Source organism: Aplidium turbinatum, chromosome 11 (genome assembly GCF_918807975.1).
Source record: "Aplidium turbinatum chromosome 11, kaAplTurb1.1, whole genome shotgun sequence".
NCBI lineage: Eukaryota > Metazoa > Chordata > Ascidiacea > Aplousobranchia > Polyclinidae > Aplidium > Aplidium turbinatum.
The window spans coordinates 10419776-10440791 of NC_137482.1; the positions used below are offsets into that span (position 1 = coordinate 10419776).

Below are 21016 nucleotides of genomic sequence, written 5' to 3' on the forward strand. Positions count from 1 at the left end.
TAAGTTGGATGTGTTGGTAAAGTACTAAATCAAGTCTTTGAAAGTAATTTTTTTGATCAAGTTGTATAAAATCCCCACTTTCCTTTGCTACAAGGTTTGCGACTCGTAAATTTTTGTGACTGAACCTGACGAGTTTCCCAGAACGCACGGCGTCTGCGAATTGTCTAACCATCCTCTCGCAGTGAGCACTACATCGGGCTATACTCAACAGCCAAATGTGACAAGTTCAGCATCAAATCTATTGTCATTTTTCATCGCACCTGGAATATTGTTTTTTTTACTGTGCCTCAAATCCCAGTACCGTATGTAAATTCCCACTTTGAAGTAGCAAACTACACAAGTCAGATAATAAATTTATTTCGCTCAGAACTACGCTTCATCTTCCTCGACAGTTGTCTTTTGTGAAACGTAAATCCCATCCAAAAATTTTCGAATGTCTTTGTTCTTGACTGTGGTGGACTGTTGGATAAGGGCAGCTACAAAACAAACATGATCTCTTGCGAAAGTGTTTAGTAGAACGTGTATTTCTAACAGCGTAAAACCCATGAGGCATTTTAAACAAAATACAAAATAAATTCAACAAAAGTAAGACGCAGAGGAGCTACTTTTACAGGATGCATCCGCTACGTGCACAAGAAGTAGATGGAAAATGTGGGCCTAAAAGTCAAAACCGTCATGACATTTGATCACCTGAACCGCGACTTACGAATTGTGCCTGCTGCTGCTTTGCATAGTTTTGTACAGTACTTTGTATCATAATTTGAAAGTTAAATGTTTACGTGTAAAATTAATTGGTCTCAGAAATGTTGTTATATCGTCAGGATGTTCTCAGAGTGAGCTAGGTTCATCATCATTGACCAATATAATAAATTTACGTTTTATTTCAAATGACATGACAAAAATGCGGAACTGCCTTACCCGACAGCGATACTCGTTCGATGTCATTCCCGTCAAGAATAAGTTCATCCTTCTGCTTAGAAGATTGCACAACGGTGACGCCTTCTTTCATGTCAACTCTCCGGACGAACTTCTCGCCCAAAAAGTTTCTTATTTCAATCTTCTTTCCTTCGTCCGTCACATTGCAATTGATGGGAAAGTGAGCGTATACTGACCTCATTTTGTAGCGGTATCCCTGGTTAATTAAACAGTGAGAACTTAATTGTGTCAAGGTGCTGCTGTTGAGAACATTGAACGTCCTATGATTGGTCTCAGTGAGAAGTAAAATCGTCACGATGTTCTAAGAGTGAGCTAGGTGATATCATCATTGACCAATAACAAATTTTTGCTTACGTTCAGTGTCTTACGAAAAACCCAATTAACATCAATGTGATTTATTCCGACAGCACAAAAACAATCCAACTTAACTGATCCAAACGAGAATTTCAATTTCCAAGAAAAAAATAATTTACAATTCTCAGCAACACTGCATACCTTGGTGACGCCAATAGCTAAGTTATTGATGTGACTGCATATGGTTCTGATGCAAGCCAAGTCTTTTCTTGACCCGAACCATTTATCCACACGAACAGAACTTTTGCCGACTTTAGTCAGCTCAACCTGCAACACGAAACTTCTGAGATAAAGAACTGATCAAAAAAACTAAAGGTAGTCTCAACCTGCAACACGAAACTTCTGAGATAAAGAACTGATCAAAAAAACTAAAGGTAGTTAGAACTTAGAAGATAGATTAGATTTTGCGCAAGCATTTTTAACATACAGTATTTTAATACCGGTACACAAAAATCCACATTTTACACACTGTGACACTGACAATGTATTTGTGTGCAGTTCACTATTATGCCATACTACACAATCCACTAAGTTACAATTCCACTAAGTGTTGGGACAAAACTCACAGTGTTAACATTTAATTTATATAAAATATATAAACTTTATAGCAAGGAAAAAAAAAAAAACTAAAAAAATTATAAACATTTAATGAACACCTCGGAGCTGGTGCACAAGTCTCTGCCTTAGCGCAAAACACTATATCAGTGGTTTTCAACCTTTTTGTCTTGGTGGACCCCTTTTGGTGTTTTCGAAGCGGTCGCGGACCCCTAAAAATTTCAATTTGAAATTTTGGTATATCGCGTTTCCTTATGGAATCATATGTTACATAAGTTTCAATGCAACACACTTAAAAGAATTTGCTGAATTCACTACGCACTTGACGATTGATGAGATTGACGAAATTATGTTATGACTTATGAGCTATATGTTGGCACACAGGATCAAACATCGGTAAGCTATATGCTCATTTGATGTTTTTATATAACTTTTATCAAAAGTTAATAGAATACTTGCGACTGTTACAAAGAATTTCTCCCTTTTTTCATTTGAAATCAATATTAATTCGTTATAATCAGTCATTGCAAAACTGTGAGTGGTGATAGACTGCTGACTAACGTTTGTATTTCTAAATTAATCATTGATCAACAATCTGTTGTCTTAAAAGAATTTAGTTGAACATAGCCAACATAGCCTTATTAAAAGGTTTAAGTAATTTATATGATATTTTAGTTAAGAAACCAAACCTTTGTGCAATGTCCTTTGCAATTTCAAACGACGCACCAGTGCGTTGCGACTTACAGTTTAAGAATCACTGTAGGCTAATACATAAACAAAGCACAAACAATTTTTAAATTTCTTAATTTATCCGTCATGTTGAAAACTCAGAAACTTTCGCGGACCCCCGGAAATCGCTTCACGGACCCCTTGGGGTCCGCGGACCCCGGTTGAGAACCACTGCACTATATCATAGATCAGAGCTACTCAACTAATGTTAGCAAAGGTCCATTTTGACAAGTTGAATATTTTCACGGCCCGGTGAATATTTCACATGCAACCACGAAAATAAACAACCAGTAGCCTACGAGCACCAAAACACTTTTCAGGTAGTATGTAACATGACTCGGTTTTTTGTCGGACACAAACAAAAAAAGAAAAAATGTATTGTGTCTTTTGTAGTGTAGCTTGCACATCAGAGAAGACGGCAAAGTGTTTAGGGGTCTGGGGGCGAAGCCCCCAGCTCCTTGGATAATCACAAAAAATTGCTTTTCCCAAATGGAAATCTGTTTAAAGAGGCCCTAAAATGTGGCAATGAGATTATTCTTCCAGAAGCCCTAGGTCCACCTTCAACTCCCAGAAGGTCCGGATTCGGACCGCGGTCTGCCAGTTGAGTAGCCCTGTCACAGATTAAAATTGAATAGAAAGTGCAGGAAGTGTGTGAATTTACTGAATAGCTCGTTTACAATATAACCTTTGCTATTTTCTAACCTTTTACCAACTATAAATTAAAGTAATGAAAAAGGCAATATAACGCAAGAGAACAACTGCACGCCCAGCAAGCTGATGCAAGAGAGAGGCCCAATTACGGATCCATAAGATGCACTGCCAAATAATTATAAATTCAAGACAAATGTACGACTAGTCCAATTGATGTCAAGTTATCTTGTTGTGTATCGCGATTTCGAATAATAAATTCTCTTCAGCACAACTTTATAACAGGCATAGTAAAATCTTCAGTAGGTCAGTTTAAGAATGCAGCAGTTAAGTTTAGAAAGAAATCAACAATAGTGTTTTTCGGTTGCTAAGAAACAAATAAATTTAGTCTGCGAGCAGTAGTGACAATATTATGTAAATTATGAAGGGAATTAAGTCATACATTAGTAAAACGGAGTGAGCAGTTGTTCTCTTGCGTTATATTGCCTTTTTCATTATTTTTGCATTTAATTGATAGTGACTGTATCAATTAGATCCGTTATAGGGCAATTTTGTGTCACTTTTGTGCGAGGATGGCTTGCCTCCCCAGAATCCCTCCCTGGCGTTGTCACTCCGTTTTACTAATGTATGACTTAATTCCCTTCATAATTTACATAATATTGTCACTACTGCTCGCAGACTAAATTTATTTGTTTCTTAGCAACCGAAAAACACTATTGTTGATTTCTTTCTAAACTTAACTGCTGCATTCTTAAACTGACCTACTGAAGATTTTACTATGCCTGTTATAAAGTTGTGCTGAAGAGAATTTATTATTCGAAATCGCGATACACAACAAGATAACTTGACATCAATTGGACTAGTCGTACATTTGTCTTGAATTTATAAATTAAAGGTTAACAAAAGTGAAGCAGTGAAGGCATAAAACAGCTTTCGCTTGGTTGAGTGCTATTCACCCTATATTTCTTGATTAATTTTTATCTATGACATCATAGTATTTTTGGTCAGGGTGGAAACTTGTACACCAGCTCCAAATGCTGTTTCAAGAAATGTATGGTACCATAAGAATAGCCATTTCCAAATGACTACAGTAATGCAAAAAATGACAGCTACAGCCTGTACAAAGCCTACAGTTTCGCAGTAAAATACACATGCAACTTTGTGCCAAGACATAGCTTGCCTTTTTTTGGCAAATGAAAGTTCAGTGGGAAATTTATTTTAAAACAATTGAAAAACAAATTAATTTTGTTCTTGCCCAGTGTAACAATATGAAAGATGCTTGTAAGTTTTTAGCTGCCCAAGCCCAGAAACATCTTTCCTGTACTGTACTTCTCTCTTATAAGTTATAACATTGCAATCAGCTGAAAACCTACAAGCCCCATATGAAGTACTGTACACTTAAAAATGTGGCACATTTATGGTGTGTTATCAGATATATATATTATTAATCGTGATTAGTTACAAAAGTATAGCTGTTAACTTAATTCGAAAGCAACTGCATTATGCACATCAAAAAGATAAAAAAGCAGCTCTGTGCTTACAACGTCTAATATATTATTATGACAAAAGACAAAGCAAAAATATGTCAACAAATGAGGAACTTAAAATAACTTCTACATTTTTCCAAAAACATGCTTCGAAGCAGTGTGGAACTGAGGTCCTATGAAAATTTGCACACAGGCTCTAGACCAGGGGTGGGGAACCTTTTTAGTATTGCGGGCCACATAAAATGAGAAATAACACAGGCGGGCCACTAAAATTTCGAAATTTTATTTACAGATAAAAAATGCAGCGAAGTAGACAATGATTTATTTCACTTTCACAGCTAGTGGGATGGCTGAAAGTTTTTATTTTTGGTGAGTCGTGTCATGTCTGTGTGATGTCTGCTGACACGGAAGATGTTGCAACTCTTAACTACATCTCCACGTTTTTATCAGTCAGTCTGGAGCGAAGCCGACTTTTTGTTAGATTCAATTTGGAAAAAAACTGCTCGCAACGGTAGGTGCTTCCAAACAGAGACACATATTTCAAAGCATGTTTCCGCATGACTGGAAAATCATCAGCATTTATGTAGCGATGATAAAAGTTGAACAGTGGAATGTTTTGGTACATCGCTTTCAACGTAGGCTACCCTCACTCTGTGAGCTCTACTATTTCATGTTGGAAGTTACTAGGAACATCAGTTGCAACCACATTGAAAGGAGAGGCAAAAATATCTAACTCCATTTCTTTACTCTTTATGTCCAAAAATCTTGCATTAAATGTCTCCATAAGATTGACACATACATAGGCAATGGGTAGCCTATATTTGGCTGTTGTAGAAAGCTTTTGCTCTTGCAAGGTAGGAAAATGTGCGGTGTTACTGTTTTCAAGTTGTACTTTCCACAGGTAATTTAACTTCAAATGATTTCACTTTTGCAAAAGAAAAAAAAAAATTTTTACGAAATTTTGATGCGGGCCACATAGAACAGTTACGCGGGCCGCATTCGGCCCGCGGGCCGCAGGTTCCCCACCCCTGCTCTAGACCAACCTGACAAGAACACTGATAAAAAAGATAAGGATGCTTTTGTTTATTGTTAAAGAAGCAACAATTGCTACAGTCAAAAAAAAACAAGCGTTATACTAGGGTGACAAAGGAGCATTGTCTCATACACAGTAGCAATTATAGGATGCCACCAATGTCGTCATGCCACCAATCTCACGTTGAAGTTGTCTCTTGAAAATAGTGTTGCCAGAAACTTTTTTTCCATTTAAATGTAGGTCAAAATTAGAATTGTTTAAAACGAATTTTTTCAAGTCGATACAAAATTTTTGCCACGCTTTTTATTTTTAGCAAACATCAGAAAAAACAATTATTCTAGAAATTAATTTTTATTTTTAAAAGGCAGACTTGGCTATTTGACCAGTGCCGGTCTTTTAATCTAAAACACTATTTGACTGATCATGACGTAACTTACTTTTTCTTTCACCTTCTCTTTCACAGCAAAAGTCGAAAGAGCAAATGAAAAAAACTTCTAAATTTAACAGTTTTTTTCAACTGAACCAGTGGCTCGTGCGATATTTGTCTGACTGGTATTCCCAAGCATGTGAGTTTGATACTACATAGAAGCACTTTCCTTTAAACTAAATTGCCTGCTAAAAAACACCGACTAAAAGTAAACTAAACATTGATAAAACCATCTTTTTTAAAGAAGTATTGTAACTTTTTACAACAACCAAACTAACTTGTTAAGAGCAAATATTTAATGCATCGTTTGGCAAACATGGTCACATCCTGCTATGACAAACGAAAAATTACCCAGAGAAATTCTCATATTCCAACAAATTAAAAAAAATCTTAACTTTATTACTTGTATTTGAAAAGACGTAAGACTGGGCTATAGGCTACTCAAATTAAAAATTCCCAACAAAAATGCAGTAGCCTACCATAACGCTTGAGTATTCAGGTTAGAATTTAGTTTAAAAAAAACGCTTCCGGGTAGTATCGAACTCACATCCTTGGGAATGCCAGCCAACAAATATCACACGTGCAACTGATTTAGTTGATAAAAACTGTAGAATTTAGATGTTATATAGGCACTTTTTTATTTGCTCTTCTCTCGTCTTTTGCTTTGAATGAGAGGGTGAAAGATAAAATAAGTTACGTCATGCCAGTCGGGTGCAACCTAATTCGTACCGTCAGTTCGTACCTTGAAAAGATCAAGAGAAAAAAATTAATAAAAGCCGAAGTCGCTGATCGCAGTTTCCGCAAACAGTTTAAACCAGGGTTGAGAAAAACCCGGGTTTTTTTAAAAAAGCCCAACCCGCCCGGTTTTTTTTTAAAAAAAAACCAGGTTTTTTTGGGTTTTATTGGTTTTTTTTAAAAAAGATGCAAAAAAAGGTAGATTCATGCTTATTTCACCTCAAAACTACATTTTATGAATGAAGTGCCTTTCACTCACAGTACATGCTTGCATAACTCAATAAAATAATGCACTAGGGCTGTTGTTGCTTGAATGTTGCATCATCCATTAATTTCAAGATCAAGTTGGATGTTGCATCATCCACTGATTTCTATACCAAGTTGATGCTACCTTGGTAGAAATCACATTATTGCATCATTTGTTTAGATTTGAAGGCAAGGAGCATTTATGCCATCATGTTTAAATATTTTTTATCATTTAAATATATATTATATATAGTAATGGATGAGCGATTGCGTGGCCATTTAGGCGAATGCTCTGAAACAGCCATGCGTTAGAATCCAGAATCTGTAATTGGTAAATAGCCTCCTAAATTGTATTTCACATCATATATACAGACTACAGTAGAGTCGTACTTTCACCAGTTTAACTATAAGGCCTTCTTGCATGAATGAGTTTTAATGTCCGCCCCGATAGCTCAATTGGTTAGCGCGTCACTTCTGGAACGAAGAAGCTTCAAGATCAAGCGGCGCTGGTTCGACTCTCGGGGTGTGCGCTTGAGCAACGCATGTTAAGGACTGCTCTCCATTCAGCGGCATCTAATGGATGGAATAGTTCCCCGGCAACAAGACTTCAACAATTGGAAACTTCTTCACTCTGTCAATCTCGGTGACCGGGCCTGCGTCAGTGATTCAAAGCCTCTACAAGTATGCAAAACTGCCAGGATTAAGCTCTGCATTGAAGCTTTCCCAGTCCGAGGATAAAAATTCAATCAATCAATGTAGTATACATACACAAAGTGGCATTACTTGATTTTTGTGTACTGTACAATATCCACTGCGTTTTCAGTTTATTCTTGGAAATTTACTTCATAATCACATCCTTAAGTCCTAATTTAAAGTTTGTTTTAAGTGCCTTGTAGTGTTTTTGTTCATTTTTTTTAAATTTTCTAATAAAAACTGGACAAGTATGATGCTCTGGGTTTTTTGGGTCGGGGAAAATACCGACAACCCTGGTTTAAACGGGTTAGGGTATCGGTATCCGTAAATAAACAAACTGAAAAGATCAAGAGAAAAAATAGAACATTGCTGATCGCAGTTTCTGTGTTTCCGCAGTTTCCACAAACATTTTGAAATTTCCTGTAATGATCCTAAGAGTTTGCCGAAGTCGCTAATCGCAGTTTCCGCAAACACATTAAAAGGGTTAGGGTTGATCGGAGTTTCTGCAAACATTTTAAAAGGATTAGGGTGTTTCCGCAAACAAACTGAAAAGACTGAGAGGAAAAAAATAGAACATCGCTGATTGTAGTTTCCGTTTTTCTGCGAACATTTTAAAATTTCCGGTAATGATCCTAAGAGTTTGCCGAAGTCGCTGATTCCGCAAACATTTTGAAAGGGTTAGGGTTGATCGGAGTTTCCGCAAACATTTTAAAATTTCTGGTACGGTAATGATCCTAAGAGTTTTTGTTTGTTTGTGGAAACTGCAAACAGCAACTTTGGCTTTTTTTAATTTTTCTCTCTATCTTTTCAAGGTACGAACTGACGGTACGAATTAGGTTGCATCCATGCCGGTCAAATAGCCACTTCCTTTTTAAAATGTAATCGAATAAAATCAGACTTTTAAAAACGGTAGCCTACCAAATTGATTGTTTTTTTGTTGGCAGTGGCTATTTGACCGGCGCCGGTCTTTGAATCTGAAACACTATTTGACCGGTCATGACGTCATTATACAGTCACTTTTTTTCTTTTTCTCTTTCAAAGCAAAAGACGAGAATCCAACCATTTCATTCAACTCGATACGTGGCGCGTGCGATACATCGCCGGCTCCTACTCTAGAGGGACTGAGTTCGATACTACCCGGAAGCATTCCTTTTTTTATTTATTTTTTTCTTAACTAAATTTTGATATGAAGTGCATTTTTGTAGTCAATTTTTAATTTGAGTTGCCTACAGCCCAATTTTTTATGTCTTCAAATGTGAGTAATAAAGTTAGAGTTTTTTTAAAATGCTGGAATTTGAGAATTTCTCTGGGTAATTTTCCGTTTGTGGCCGTGCTAACTACTGATAGCCTACTACATAATTTTTCATTCAGACACGTTTTAAACCTATAAAGGTTTTGCCACCTTTTCCCGTTCATTAACGTGTTGATAGGTCTATAGCCTATCGATTTTAGTAGTTAGTATTTTTTTCGTCCCGGACGCGTTAATGACGAAAAATAAAATGATTGATTGATGTGACCGTGTTTGCCGAACGAAGCATTACATTTTTGCTCTTAACAAGTTAGTTATCGATTTTAGTAGTTAGTATCTTTTTCATCCCGGACGCGTTAATGACGAAAAATAAAATGATTGATTGATGTGACCATGTTTGCCAAACAAAGCATTACATTTTTGCTTTCAACAAGTTAGTTATATATATACAATGCTTCTTTTAAAAAAATGGTAATGGTATGTAAATGTAATGCAACCCAAATTAAAAATTGACTACAAAAAATGCACTTCGGGTCAAAATTTAGTTAAAAAAAGAAAAAAGAACGCTTCTGGGTAGTATCAAACTCAATCCCTCTAGAATAGGAGCCGGCGACGTATCCCACGCGCCACATATCGAGTTGGTTGAAATGGTTGGATTAGAACTTATCTACGCGCTTCTCGTCTTTTGCTTTGAAAGAGAAAAAGAAAAAAAGTGACTGTATAATGACGATCAAATAGTGTTTCAGATTCAAAGACCGGCGCCGGTCAAATAGCCACTGCCTTTTTTGTTCGTTCATCAACTAATCCCACAAGTTATACCAAACTAAAAGAATAACGTACGGTACCGTAACAAACACCGCCATAAATAATGAAAATGTAAAAGCCTATTTTCACAATTCTGCTTTTGTGCCTACGCATCAGCAAAAAAGCGTACTCACAGCAAATATCAAGTTTTTTCGGAAGCGTTATTCATAATCATTCACTGGGAACGACATCGGCATTGACGCGGGAGTTGAAATGCAACAGCCTACCGCTTATGAAGTCTATTCAGCAACATTATTCTTAATCGATCACTGGGTATGACATGGGCATTGACGCTCGATCTGAAATCCAACAGCCCGCCACATATGAAGCTTTTTTTGGCGAGGTAAATGATTGCGCGTCCCGATGTATGAGGGGACGACATCGGGGGTACAACATTGAAGGACATCGTCGTTACCCGCAATTATATATGGTAATTATTACCACCGAGTACAATTAATGCTTAAATAGAAGTTATCAATGCTAAATCAATTACCGTCTTGCATGAGTACCTTCAAATGACTAAAGTCTTTTCTTAGCTTTCCTCGTGGTCCACTTACTATTACCAATCGTCCTTTCACACCAACTGTGACATTTTCTGGCAAGTTTACCACCTCAGAAGAGTGAATAGTCTTCATGATGAAGTCTGTAAAAATTTAGTTAATAAGAATGACAAAAATATTAATATTAAGTGATATGGTAATCAGTAAACTTTGAATAGTTTGCCTAAATTATATCTACACACTGTAGGAAACCTTTCAAACCTACACATTTACTCCAGAGATGGTTGATGAATGTAATTTCAAAGCAAGAATATCCGGTTAGATTGCTCTTTCCTCTCTAAACAACCATATCTGCAAGTTCTGTTACTGTTGCAAGATACGTGGCACAATTTTGAATGATACTACATATTTAGGTTTCCAGCAAATCTATTTGAGATTAAACAAGATTAAATCACACAACATACCTTGCCTAACACATCACAAAAAGACTGCATCAAGATTTTTAGTCGATTTCCTGGTATACGTACTTTATCAATAGCCGCTAGTCGTATCAAAGAGGTATTTTATTTTTGGAATTGAGAGGGATAAAAAGACAAAATATGATTATACTTTTACACCATTTTTTATTTAATTCAATTCAATGTATTTTTTCTTTGTTGGAAAACAACAGCAATGATAAAGTTACAAATAGTGAACGGGAACAAAACCAACAAAAGGAAAAGGTGGCAAAACTACAAAAGTTTAAAACGTGCATGCGATGCAAATTTAAAGGTTATGTACATGAAAGTAAATTAAGCACGGCCACCAAACCTAACAGTTTAAAGTAGATGAATTAGTTGGAAGAACCAGTTGGCTCCACATACCTAAAGCAACTGGAGGTGTGCCAGTTGATGAAACCATGCGGGGACGACTGAACCTTACAACCAATATAAAAAAAGAAAAATCAACAACACGAGCATTCAAGAATAAACAATGAACATACGGCATATTATTACATATTAAACATATTACATATTATATACATATTAAACATATTACATATACAAAATACTAAATCAAATATAGCCACCACTATCCGAAGCCCCCACAAACTGCCTCACCCAACGGATCATCAGAAGGTCTTATGACCTTCTGATGATCCGCCAAGCGAAACAATTTGCAAAGGCCCCAGACAGCAACAACTATATTTGATTTAATTCGCTCTGCTTTGCCTTTTTGCTTGGCATTGAGCACTTTTTGTAGTATTAATAGTTTTCATTGTTTTTTTTATACAAAATACTATGTACAGTTCATCGTTTTAAGTAAAATGGAGTGTTCGCAGCAACGACAGTGGTGTGATATTGAATAGGAATTGATAACTAATGGGTACAGGAATTTAGATTAATTAACTTATTATTTGAGCATGATATTACACTGATGATCATGAATGATGAAAAATGTAGTGAAGATGATAATTATGAAAATGGTCTAGATGGCATGCGGGTGACTTCGGTATCGGAGCGGGATGGAGTTTCTTGAAATGAATTTCCAACCAAACTTCTGGAGAGTGATAGGCCTACAGCTTCATTGTTGAAGTACTCTTGCCAAATAAATCTACACAACAAAGTAACAGAGAGTTATAAGGTTCTGTGAACAAGTATATTATACGTGGTTCGGCTAATTAAAGGCGTATTGCATTGGTAACATATTAGCATCTAATTGCAGCCTATTGAAACTGAACAGTTTAAGGTGGTGATGGCAGATGTACGACATTGACAGTTGTAATAAGCTCAGATACTAGGTGTCAAACAGTAGTACTTGAAAGATTAAATGTACAAAAGTGGTAGGCTATCTATTACACAATGGACGTATGCTAATCGGTTTGAGTTTTTGTTTTTAAGTTTTTAATTACTGAGTTTTATAATAATAATAGAAAAACAAGGCTAGATTTTTCACTTATTTTATTATGATTAACAAATGATCAAATTTATCCAGGCAGGCGGCTTCAACCATCGTCACGTTTTTGAGCTATTGCAATAACAACATTGATGATGAAAATCTAAATGAATGGGCCTGCAAACAGGGCCTCCGAGAGAAATCCTGACTGGTCGAGAAACAATACTAAAAGTGGGTCCTAAAAAAACATTTTTTAACAAAAATACAAGTAACAAATTTGTATCATGCCTTGCATCATGTGTCTTAAGCCGAACTTGGCTACTTTCCTCATTGTGAAATTGAATTCCTTTAAAGTTTCAATTTTAAACAGCGTATACATTTATAGGAAAAAACTTCTTTCAATATGAAAATCAACAAAAATCACTCGACTACACTTGCAGCAAAATTGCCATTGTTGCTCAATATTTTCTCGTGAAAGAATTGCAGGGAAGTTATATGATGTTCACATGCACATCTCATACATGGTGCCTTTGGCTATGGCCGTTAAGGGGATAATTTAGGTCCCGTACCAAAACGATTCTCTATCCCCAAATAAAGACACTTCCAAGCAAAATGCACCATATCCAAAGAATGCAATAGTTTGTGCAAACTCTCTGGTGTTTGGGCAGTGTGGGCGTATTTGCTGATGAATTCTTGTCTGTTTGTTGTGTGGAATCCTGGAAAAATCGCTTTTGGGTCGGTGATGACGTCTCCTCCTTTGAAAAGTCTGCGTCACTGCATCTGCGTTGGCTCCAGTCATGTTGTGAATCGAAATTGTTATAGGTGGTAATTTTAGTATAACTTACAATGACGAAAATAAAATGATTGATTGATTGAGTAGATAGAGGAAGAGTTGTAAACACACAGACACAGTGCAGGCAATGAAAATAGCTCAAAAAGCATTCAATCCATTTTGAACTTTTTGCAATGCAAAGTTACGGATCACAGCATCAAATAATAAAGATTTTGAAAGATGTAATTTGATGCACAACATGCATAAACTGTTCACTCGGTTTTGATTCGTGGTGGAGCGTAAACAATTCTTACAAATTTCTGTGTGCTAAAACCACTTTTTCAACTTGCAACCGTTGGAGGTACTCAGGGCTGGATTTCAGCCGGAGCGGTCCGGAGCGCCGCTCCGGAAGCTCGATCAAAAAATTGACTTCTCCGGAACGGCGCTCCGGAAGCTCAAATATTTTATACCGTACTCTTATTATGCTTTGCCCTGTTCAGTAAAAGTAGCTTATATCCATAATTCTTGATAAGTCGAACACATTAAATCGGGTATTCACTCTGATAATATATCTTCGTACCAGTCTTGACGGAAGCGAACCTGTGAATGTAGGCTATTTGTCTTGTTGAGCTCGCTATTCTTACGACGAATGGCATCTATGATTCCCTGAAGAGCTGCCTAAAATCATACGGCATGTCTACAACATTTTTATCTTCTTGTTTGATTGGTGTTGTATGCGATGGCGCGGCTGTGATGATAGGTCTCAAAAATGGTGTAGCAAAATGGCTTCGTGATTAATTTCCAGACATTGTGGTGTGGTATTGTGCAACCATAGATTGGAACTATGGGTTCGTCATGCTGTAAAATCAGTCAGTAGTTTGAATCGATTTCCATCTTTTATGGACAAACGCTATAGCCTTTACCACGCTTCTAACAATAGCAGGGAATTGGGTGAATGCGCAGCGGCTGTTGAAGTGCAATTGTTGAAAATCGGAAGGGTAGGCCTACTGGACACACTTTGGGTAGCCTCGAGTTTCCGCACAGTTAATGCCATCTGGAATGATTTCCCAACACTTGTCGAATTTTTCAAAAAGGGGGCTATTAGCGACACAAGAGATTCTCGGGAACGTGCGAAATATCAAGGACTCTTGTCGAAGATAACATCCGCAGATTTCTTGTTGGACTTGGCTTTGATGTAAGTTACGAATACTCGCAAGAATTATCCGAAATAGCCTAAGCCTTGAACTGTAAAACAGAGCATGTAGGCTACTATTTGAGATGCAGATAACAAAATTAATAATCTTGCAAAATTATTTGAAATACGAAGGAACGAACCCGGACGACATTATGGCATTGCTAAGGATGCTGAAGAAAACTTAGAGTTCAAAGGTGTAGAATTACATGTAAACAATTGCAGAATTAGCCCGCTAATCAATCCCCGCATCTTCTACACTGTAAATCAAAAAGTGTAGTTTTAACCACTTCTAGGGTGGTCTAAAAATTCCACTTCTACTTTTTCATTTCCACCCCATAGCCTACTGTATAATCACTTAGGAAATTCCATCCAAGATCGCTTGTTGAATTCAACAGACTTGTCATTTATTAACAGCTGAAAAATACTTGATTCAACTATTTTGCCAGAGGACACAGTAATGACACACGGAGAAAACGAAATCATTGAAGTGGCAAAGAGATTGCGCTTAGATGAACGCGAAGCTGCTGTGAGAGGAACTTCGTGAATATATAACTACGAAAAGAAGATCCCAGAGTCTTCAAAATTTGAAAACGTCAATATAATCCCTTCCAATTTTATCGAGCAAGTGTGAGCGCGGATTTTCACAAATGAACCTCATACTGACATCTGACCGTGCTTCTCTACACACTGTAACTGTTTCAAGTTTACTCTTTATCCGTCTTCCACTGAGAAATTTTTAACCAGCGAAGTTTGTTGGATCCTGATTACGCCATGGACGTAACGCGACAATTGAGACCCGAAGTCGCCAGAGGTTTTATGATTTTGAATACGATAAGTGTCTTAAAAATTGTAGGCTAGGCTATAACTTGAAAAATCAAAAATCAAAAGTGGAAAAAACTAAAAACAAATTTTTTTTCTTTTTTTTTTTTTTCTAGGCTATAACTTGTATTTTTTTGTATTATTGTTTCACTAAAATATGAATATTTGCTTTGAACAACGCTATACCATCTATAGACCATGACAATTACTTTAGCAACGTTTTAGGTACCGTACATCAAGTGTGTTGTTTCAAAGTCTTATAAAGACATATTCTGAATGTTTTCTACGGCACCTAGCGCATTTGGAAAGTAGCCTAAATAACTAGCGCTCCGGAAGCTAATCTTCTGGAAATCCACCACTGGAGGTACTGGTTTACGTAACAAATTTTCAGAGCAACAAAAATATTTGGAAAAGTGTTTCGAAAGTTACCATCAATTATTTTCTTGAGCAGATATCATGAGCCTGAGGTGATGCGTTCCGGTTTGCAGCTCAAGTTTGCTAGGTAGTTGGTAGCTTTCTTTCAAAAGTAGCCTACAAACTCATCCAAAATGTCATTGTTGTACAACTTGTTTAAATTTGTTCCACATGCCCGCAACTACACATCAGACATACAATGATATTTCCATAGGACTTCAAACTTATCGATATCTTTGAGTTTGTTGATACATTTGTGAATAAACTACCAACAGCTAGCGAATCCTTTGCAACATAGCGTTGGCTACAGTAGAATAAAATTTGTTTGTAAGATTGAGCTGGTGAAGCGGTGTTGTTGGAGCGTTCCGTCCCCAGAAAAATAAAATCTTTTTTTAAATTTATAGTTCCCATAACAACTTAAGCTGCGAGTAGTCAACTCTTTCCAGCTTTCTGTAACTTCGATTACATTTTCCTTTAACTTCATTAAATCCATCAGCTCATTGTCCATTCGTCGTCGTCGTGTGGGCCTCCTCTGGGGCCGAAAAATATTGCACAAATAGGTTAGTAGAGTGAACTCTGCATAAATAGGTTAGTAGAGTGAATCTCGCTTAGGACTTTAATCTACATAATGCAGAGAAGCACAGGTTTGAAACTGCTCAGGTAGGCTGCTTGGAAATGGGATAACTTTCTTTAGAAATTCCTATATGGCTTGGCTGCAATTTAAAATGACATAAGCTTATAGTCGATCAATTAGACTACTCAAAACTGATATAATATTTGGACAACACTGCACACCATGAACTACAACTCTAGTGCATTTAAGCAATGACATCCTTAAGCAGAAAAAAGGCAAGAAGGGTTTACTTCCTTCAATCTTGCTTGGACACTTTTCCAGATATGTTGGATCCATTTTTATATGCCTGGCCAACAGTGGCTCCGTGAGGGGGGAAATCGGGCCAGTTTCCCCCCTAGCAAAACATTGTAAAGGAAAAACGAGTAGTTTTTTGTTTTTGCACTTTTGAGGGGGGCCCACTTTTAGTAGGCCTACTAAAGTAAAAATGTAGGCTACCAACTAAATAATCAACAAATTTTTAAATGAAGTACGTAGTTCCAAGTATTTCTCAATCAATGTAAATGCCACTCTCGATGCTTCTCATCAAGAACAAATCATTTTCGTGTTAAGGTAGGCGATGTTGAACAGCTTCAAGACGTAAAATCTAAAGCTGAAATGATTTCTGTATCACTGAACGGTTTCGATTGTATTGATAGTTTCAACTTGAAAACTGGTGCTGTTTTAGCTAAGCGGGAACTATTTTTGCTTGACAACTGAACCTTAACTTCAAAATCTGCGTTGGCCAGGTATAGATGTTGTATCCAACATAAGTTATTTGGGAAAGTTAAAGGTATCAGTCCAAGCACGATTAAAGAAAGTAAATCCTGTATATTTTTTGTTTATGGATCATCATCATCATCTCCGTCTGCAGCAGATTGCGCATCAACACGAGTTATTTGCTTCAAAGAGTGGCGATTTTAGCCAGCTCGCTCAGTGTCGCCAAGTTGAGTCCGGTCCATGATTGGATGTTGTCTTGCCATCGTTTTGGTTGTCTGCCACGTTTTCTTTTTCCTTCTACTTTTCCTTCTGTGCAAACTTTGCTGATTCCGAATTGTGATCTTTTAGTGTGGCCGAACAGTTTTAAAACTTTTGATTTTATTATTGCTGCAATTGGATGTAATTTTGTCATAGTTAATAGATCTTCTGTTTTCGCGTGGTCAAGTAGCCTTTTGTTGGTCATGCTTCTCATGATGTGATTTTGGAAGGTAGTGAGTTTTTTTTTTTAATTGAGTTTTTTGTTTATGGTTGTTGTTGCTTAAATATAGTTGGAATTCATAATGTTGCCTACAGACAGCGTTGTTCAAATGTCTTATCATTTTTGGAATAATTGATTAATTATCTGTAAGCTTGTGGCATCTTTAAAGTTATAGCCCAGTCAGAGGAAAAATTCTGAAAAGTTTAAAGAAAGCTGTCCTATCATCTTGCAAAGAAAATTGACTTCGAGAGAGTAATCAAGGTGTGGTGCAGTCAAACCCAATGCATTACATTACCATTTTGAAATTGAAGCTCTAAAGACGTTTCTTAAATGCATCAAGTTGGAACCAACAAGAGCTTGATCGGAAGCTGAGTCAATGCTGAAGTAGGCTACAACTAGCAGTTTTAAGTTTGTGACTGCTTTGCATTATGTGGATTACGGTCCTAAACAAGATTTACTGATGAATTTAATGAAATTAAAGGAAGATGTAGCCTAATCTAAGTAAGAGAAAGCTGGAAAGAGTAGGCTACTACTCGCAAGCTAAAGTTGCAGTGGCAATTACAAATTTAAAAGAAAATGATTTTCTTTTCCTGAGGACAGAACGCTTTTATAACTCCACTTAACTAGCTGAATCATTCGAAGGAAATGTATTCTACCGTCCATTGCAAAGGATTTGATAGTTGTTGGAATTGACAAATGTATCAACAAACTCAAACTTATCGTCGATGAGTTTGAAGTTCCATGAAAATTTCATCGTATGTCTGCTGTGCATTTGCGGGCATGTGGACAAATTTAAACCATTTGTAGGCTACAACAATGACATTTTTCAAGACATTTTGGATGAGTTGGTACTTTTGACAGAAAGCCACACAGCAAACTTCAGTTGCAAACCAGAACGAACCACCCCATAATCTCTACACAAGAAATCATTGATTACAACCTTCGAAAGGTTTTTCCAAATAGTTTTGTTATAATTTTTTGTGTGTTCCGGTAGGTATACCTCCAACGGTTCCGCTTTGAGAACATGGTTTTAGCACTTACTAAAATTTGTAAAGAATTGTGTGCGCTCCAGTAGGCCTATGACTCAAAACCGACTGAAAAGCCTAATTATAGGCTACATGTTGTGCATCAATTCAGACGTCGCAAAATTTTATCATTTGATGCTGTGATCCGTGATTTTGCATTGCAAAAAGTCCAGAATGGGTTGAATTAAATCAAGGATATTCAAAGTCCGGCCTGCGCACCAACTCCGGCCCACGAGACGTTTTTGTATAGCCCGCGCCTGTTGTTGTACAATGTGTTATTTTTGGCCTGCAGACACACAAAAATCATATAAATTCAACTTGCAGTTTTCCGAACAATTATTGTGGCTGTTGGCCCGCGCACACTTATTATCAAATCTGGCTCGCGTGGGAAAAAGTTTGGACACTCCTGAACTAAATGCTTGGTTGAACTATTTTCGTTGCCTTTAGGCTTATTGTGTGTTTACAAAGCTTTCTAGACAAAATAGTTTGCCTCAATGGCATTTTTGCTGCAAGTGTAACCCAGTAATTATTGATGATTTTTACATTGAACGAAGTTCTTTTCATGCTGAGGAAAGCAGGCTAATTTCAGCTTAACACGAACATGCAACGCAAGATACAAACTAGTTGTGTATATTTGATAAAAAATATTATGGGGCCCATTTTTCGTATTGTTTCCCGACCAGTGCTGATTTCTCTCGGAGGCCCTGCTGGCCAACGCAGTGTTTCATATCAAGGTACAGTTGTTCAAGCAAACATAATACACGCTTAGCCAAAGCAGCACTAGTTTTCAAGTTAGAAGAAGATAAAATGTTCAGTGATACAGAGATCAGCAGGCTTAACTTACTTCATAGCGACAGTTGTAGCAAGTTTAGTTTCCCAGAGTCGGTACTTGCGGGGACGACCACGTGGAGGTACTTGCTTTCGTCCCCAACGTGGAGGTACTTGCAACTTCAACTGACTGCTTGCCTGTCCTCGCAAACATTGAGCCAGCTGCACTACGGTGCCAACGTGCTGTTCTTTCCCTGAGCCGTAAAGCCCTAAACCCCGGCCATCTGCTACACGCAACCACGCTGAGATATCCACCAAAGCAGCGGTTAAAATCAAGAAAGCCATTTGTACTCGCTGCACAAGACCTTCTGGCAGCCTCTGGTGGAAGCCCTAGCAAACAGTGGTGCCACGCGGCGTGGTGTGAAAAATGGTCAAGCAGCACATCCCCACTTCGCCAAGTATTCAGATCCCCGCCCGAGAACCAGCTGGGCCATGACCTCTCTAGACTTGCCTCATCAAGGCATAACGGTTTGCTCACTGGTGTTGGACGTTATGGTGCAGACATGTTGCGCTGGGGCTTGGCAGAGAGTGGTGCTTGTGAGTGTGGTGAAATGCAGACGGCAGCCCACATTATCAAGGATTTTCGGCTATACAGACCACCTCATGGTATGGAAGGCCTAGTTTCCATCGATGACGACACCAGGCAGTGACTAACCAACGGATGCCCTGACAAATAGCGACAACACGAGAGAAGAAGAAGCAGGCTTAACAGCAACAGATTTCACGCGTTGAAGCAGTTTAACATAGCCGGACTCAATACGAGAATGGTTTGTTCTTGATAAGAAACATCTAAAGTAGCATCTACAATGATCGAAAAATACTTGTAACCACGCATTTCATTCAAATATTTTTAAGTTGAAAAGTTTTATTTTAATAGTAAAAATGGGCCCCCCTCAAAAGTGACAAAACGAAAAACTACACGTTTTTCCTTTACAATGTTTTGCTAGGGGGGAAAGTAGCCCGACTTGCCCCCCTCTCGGAGCCATTGCCTGCAAACACCATTTTTTTCTTGTAGACCTATAGCTTTTACAATCTTCGGGACCTTGACAATTTTTAATTGGATGTTGCAACACAGAGACCAATGCTGACCTTGCTTTTGCAGGAGTAGCCTACTCTCTAGTCACAGACAAATCGACTTTTAATTGCACAGTCATATAAAGATTTCGCAGATCTTCACACAGATCCTCCATGATATTCCCTGCATCTATTTATTTGCATCTTCTATTGTGCAACCTCCACCGACCAATTCAGCAAGAAATTAGAGCTTCAGGAAAACCAGATGAAAACATTTCTCAGAAATCACGAGCAAACTAATTCATACAACCACACAGCTTCCACCAATAGCAGGGGTGTCAAAAGTCCGGCCCGTGATACATTTTTGTGTGACCTGTGCCTCTTGTTTTACAATGTGTTATTTTTGGCCAGCGAACACACGGAAGTCGTACCAGTTCAATTTGCATTCTCAAGCGAGACAACAATCTTAATCAAGTGCTCTCAGGGTGATAAAAGTAGGCTATAAACCCTCTACTCTGTAGCATGAAGAAACAAGCTCGGCAATGCCGTCATTGTGATTTGCGAGCATGGTTCTTCTTCAGATGCGGCAGCATTATCTACCACTTCTTGGGCTTCATCACTGCCCCATTTACGGACCTCAAAATGGAAATGCCAATCTTACAGCGTTTGATAACAAAATAGTCCAATGTTGGCAGTGCCTACAGATGAAATCATCCGACTGCTACCACTTCATACGTAAGAAGAACTTGCATTTTTTTTTAAATTTTCTTACAGATAGCATTTTCTCACAGACAAGAGAAAAGCCCACGAGAAAAGTTAGAATCATTTATAGTCTAGGTAAGCAAGCATTCATTCATTTCCTACTGGCAA

General features: G+C 37.6%; 1 protein-coding gene across 2 annotated transcripts; it reads right to left on the reverse strand.

The window, feature by feature from the left end:
- Window positions 1-341: 341 nt before the first annotated feature.
- On the reverse strand, window positions 342-10890 carry LOC145779629 (large ribosomal subunit protein uL6-like). Of its 2 annotated transcripts, none has more exons than XM_082591266.1 (5): window positions 10861-10890; window positions 10406-10539; window positions 1432-1557; window positions 919-1132; window positions 342-476 (listed from the first exon to the last, which is right to left on the reverse strand). In XM_082591266.1, exons 2-5 carry the CDS (start codon window positions 10529-10531, stop codon window positions 370-372), a joined length of 573 nt encoding a protein of 190 aa, XP_082447392.1. In that variant the 5' UTR covers window positions 10532-10539; window positions 10861-10890; the 3' UTR covers window positions 342-369. The 2 variants fall into 2 exon arrangements, with proteins under 2 accessions (XP_082447392.1, XP_082447391.1); XM_082591265.1 differs by lacking the exon at window positions 10861-10890 and adding an exon at window positions 10662-10680.
- Between the last annotated feature and the right edge of the window lie 10126 nt (window positions 10891-21016).

Excerpts from the sequence above, each read along its gene's own strand:
- LOC145779629 (XM_082591265.1), bottom strand. Across the intron at positions 1,558-10,405 it reads AAGACTTTAGTCATTTGAAG|GTTGAGCTGACTAAAGTCGG; the intron begins GTACTCATGCAA and ends TTCGTGTTGCAG. Across the intron at positions 477-918 it reads CGAACGAGTATCGCTGTCGG|CTGCCCTTATCCAACAGTCC; the intron begins GTAAGGCAGTTC and ends TTTGTTTTGTAG.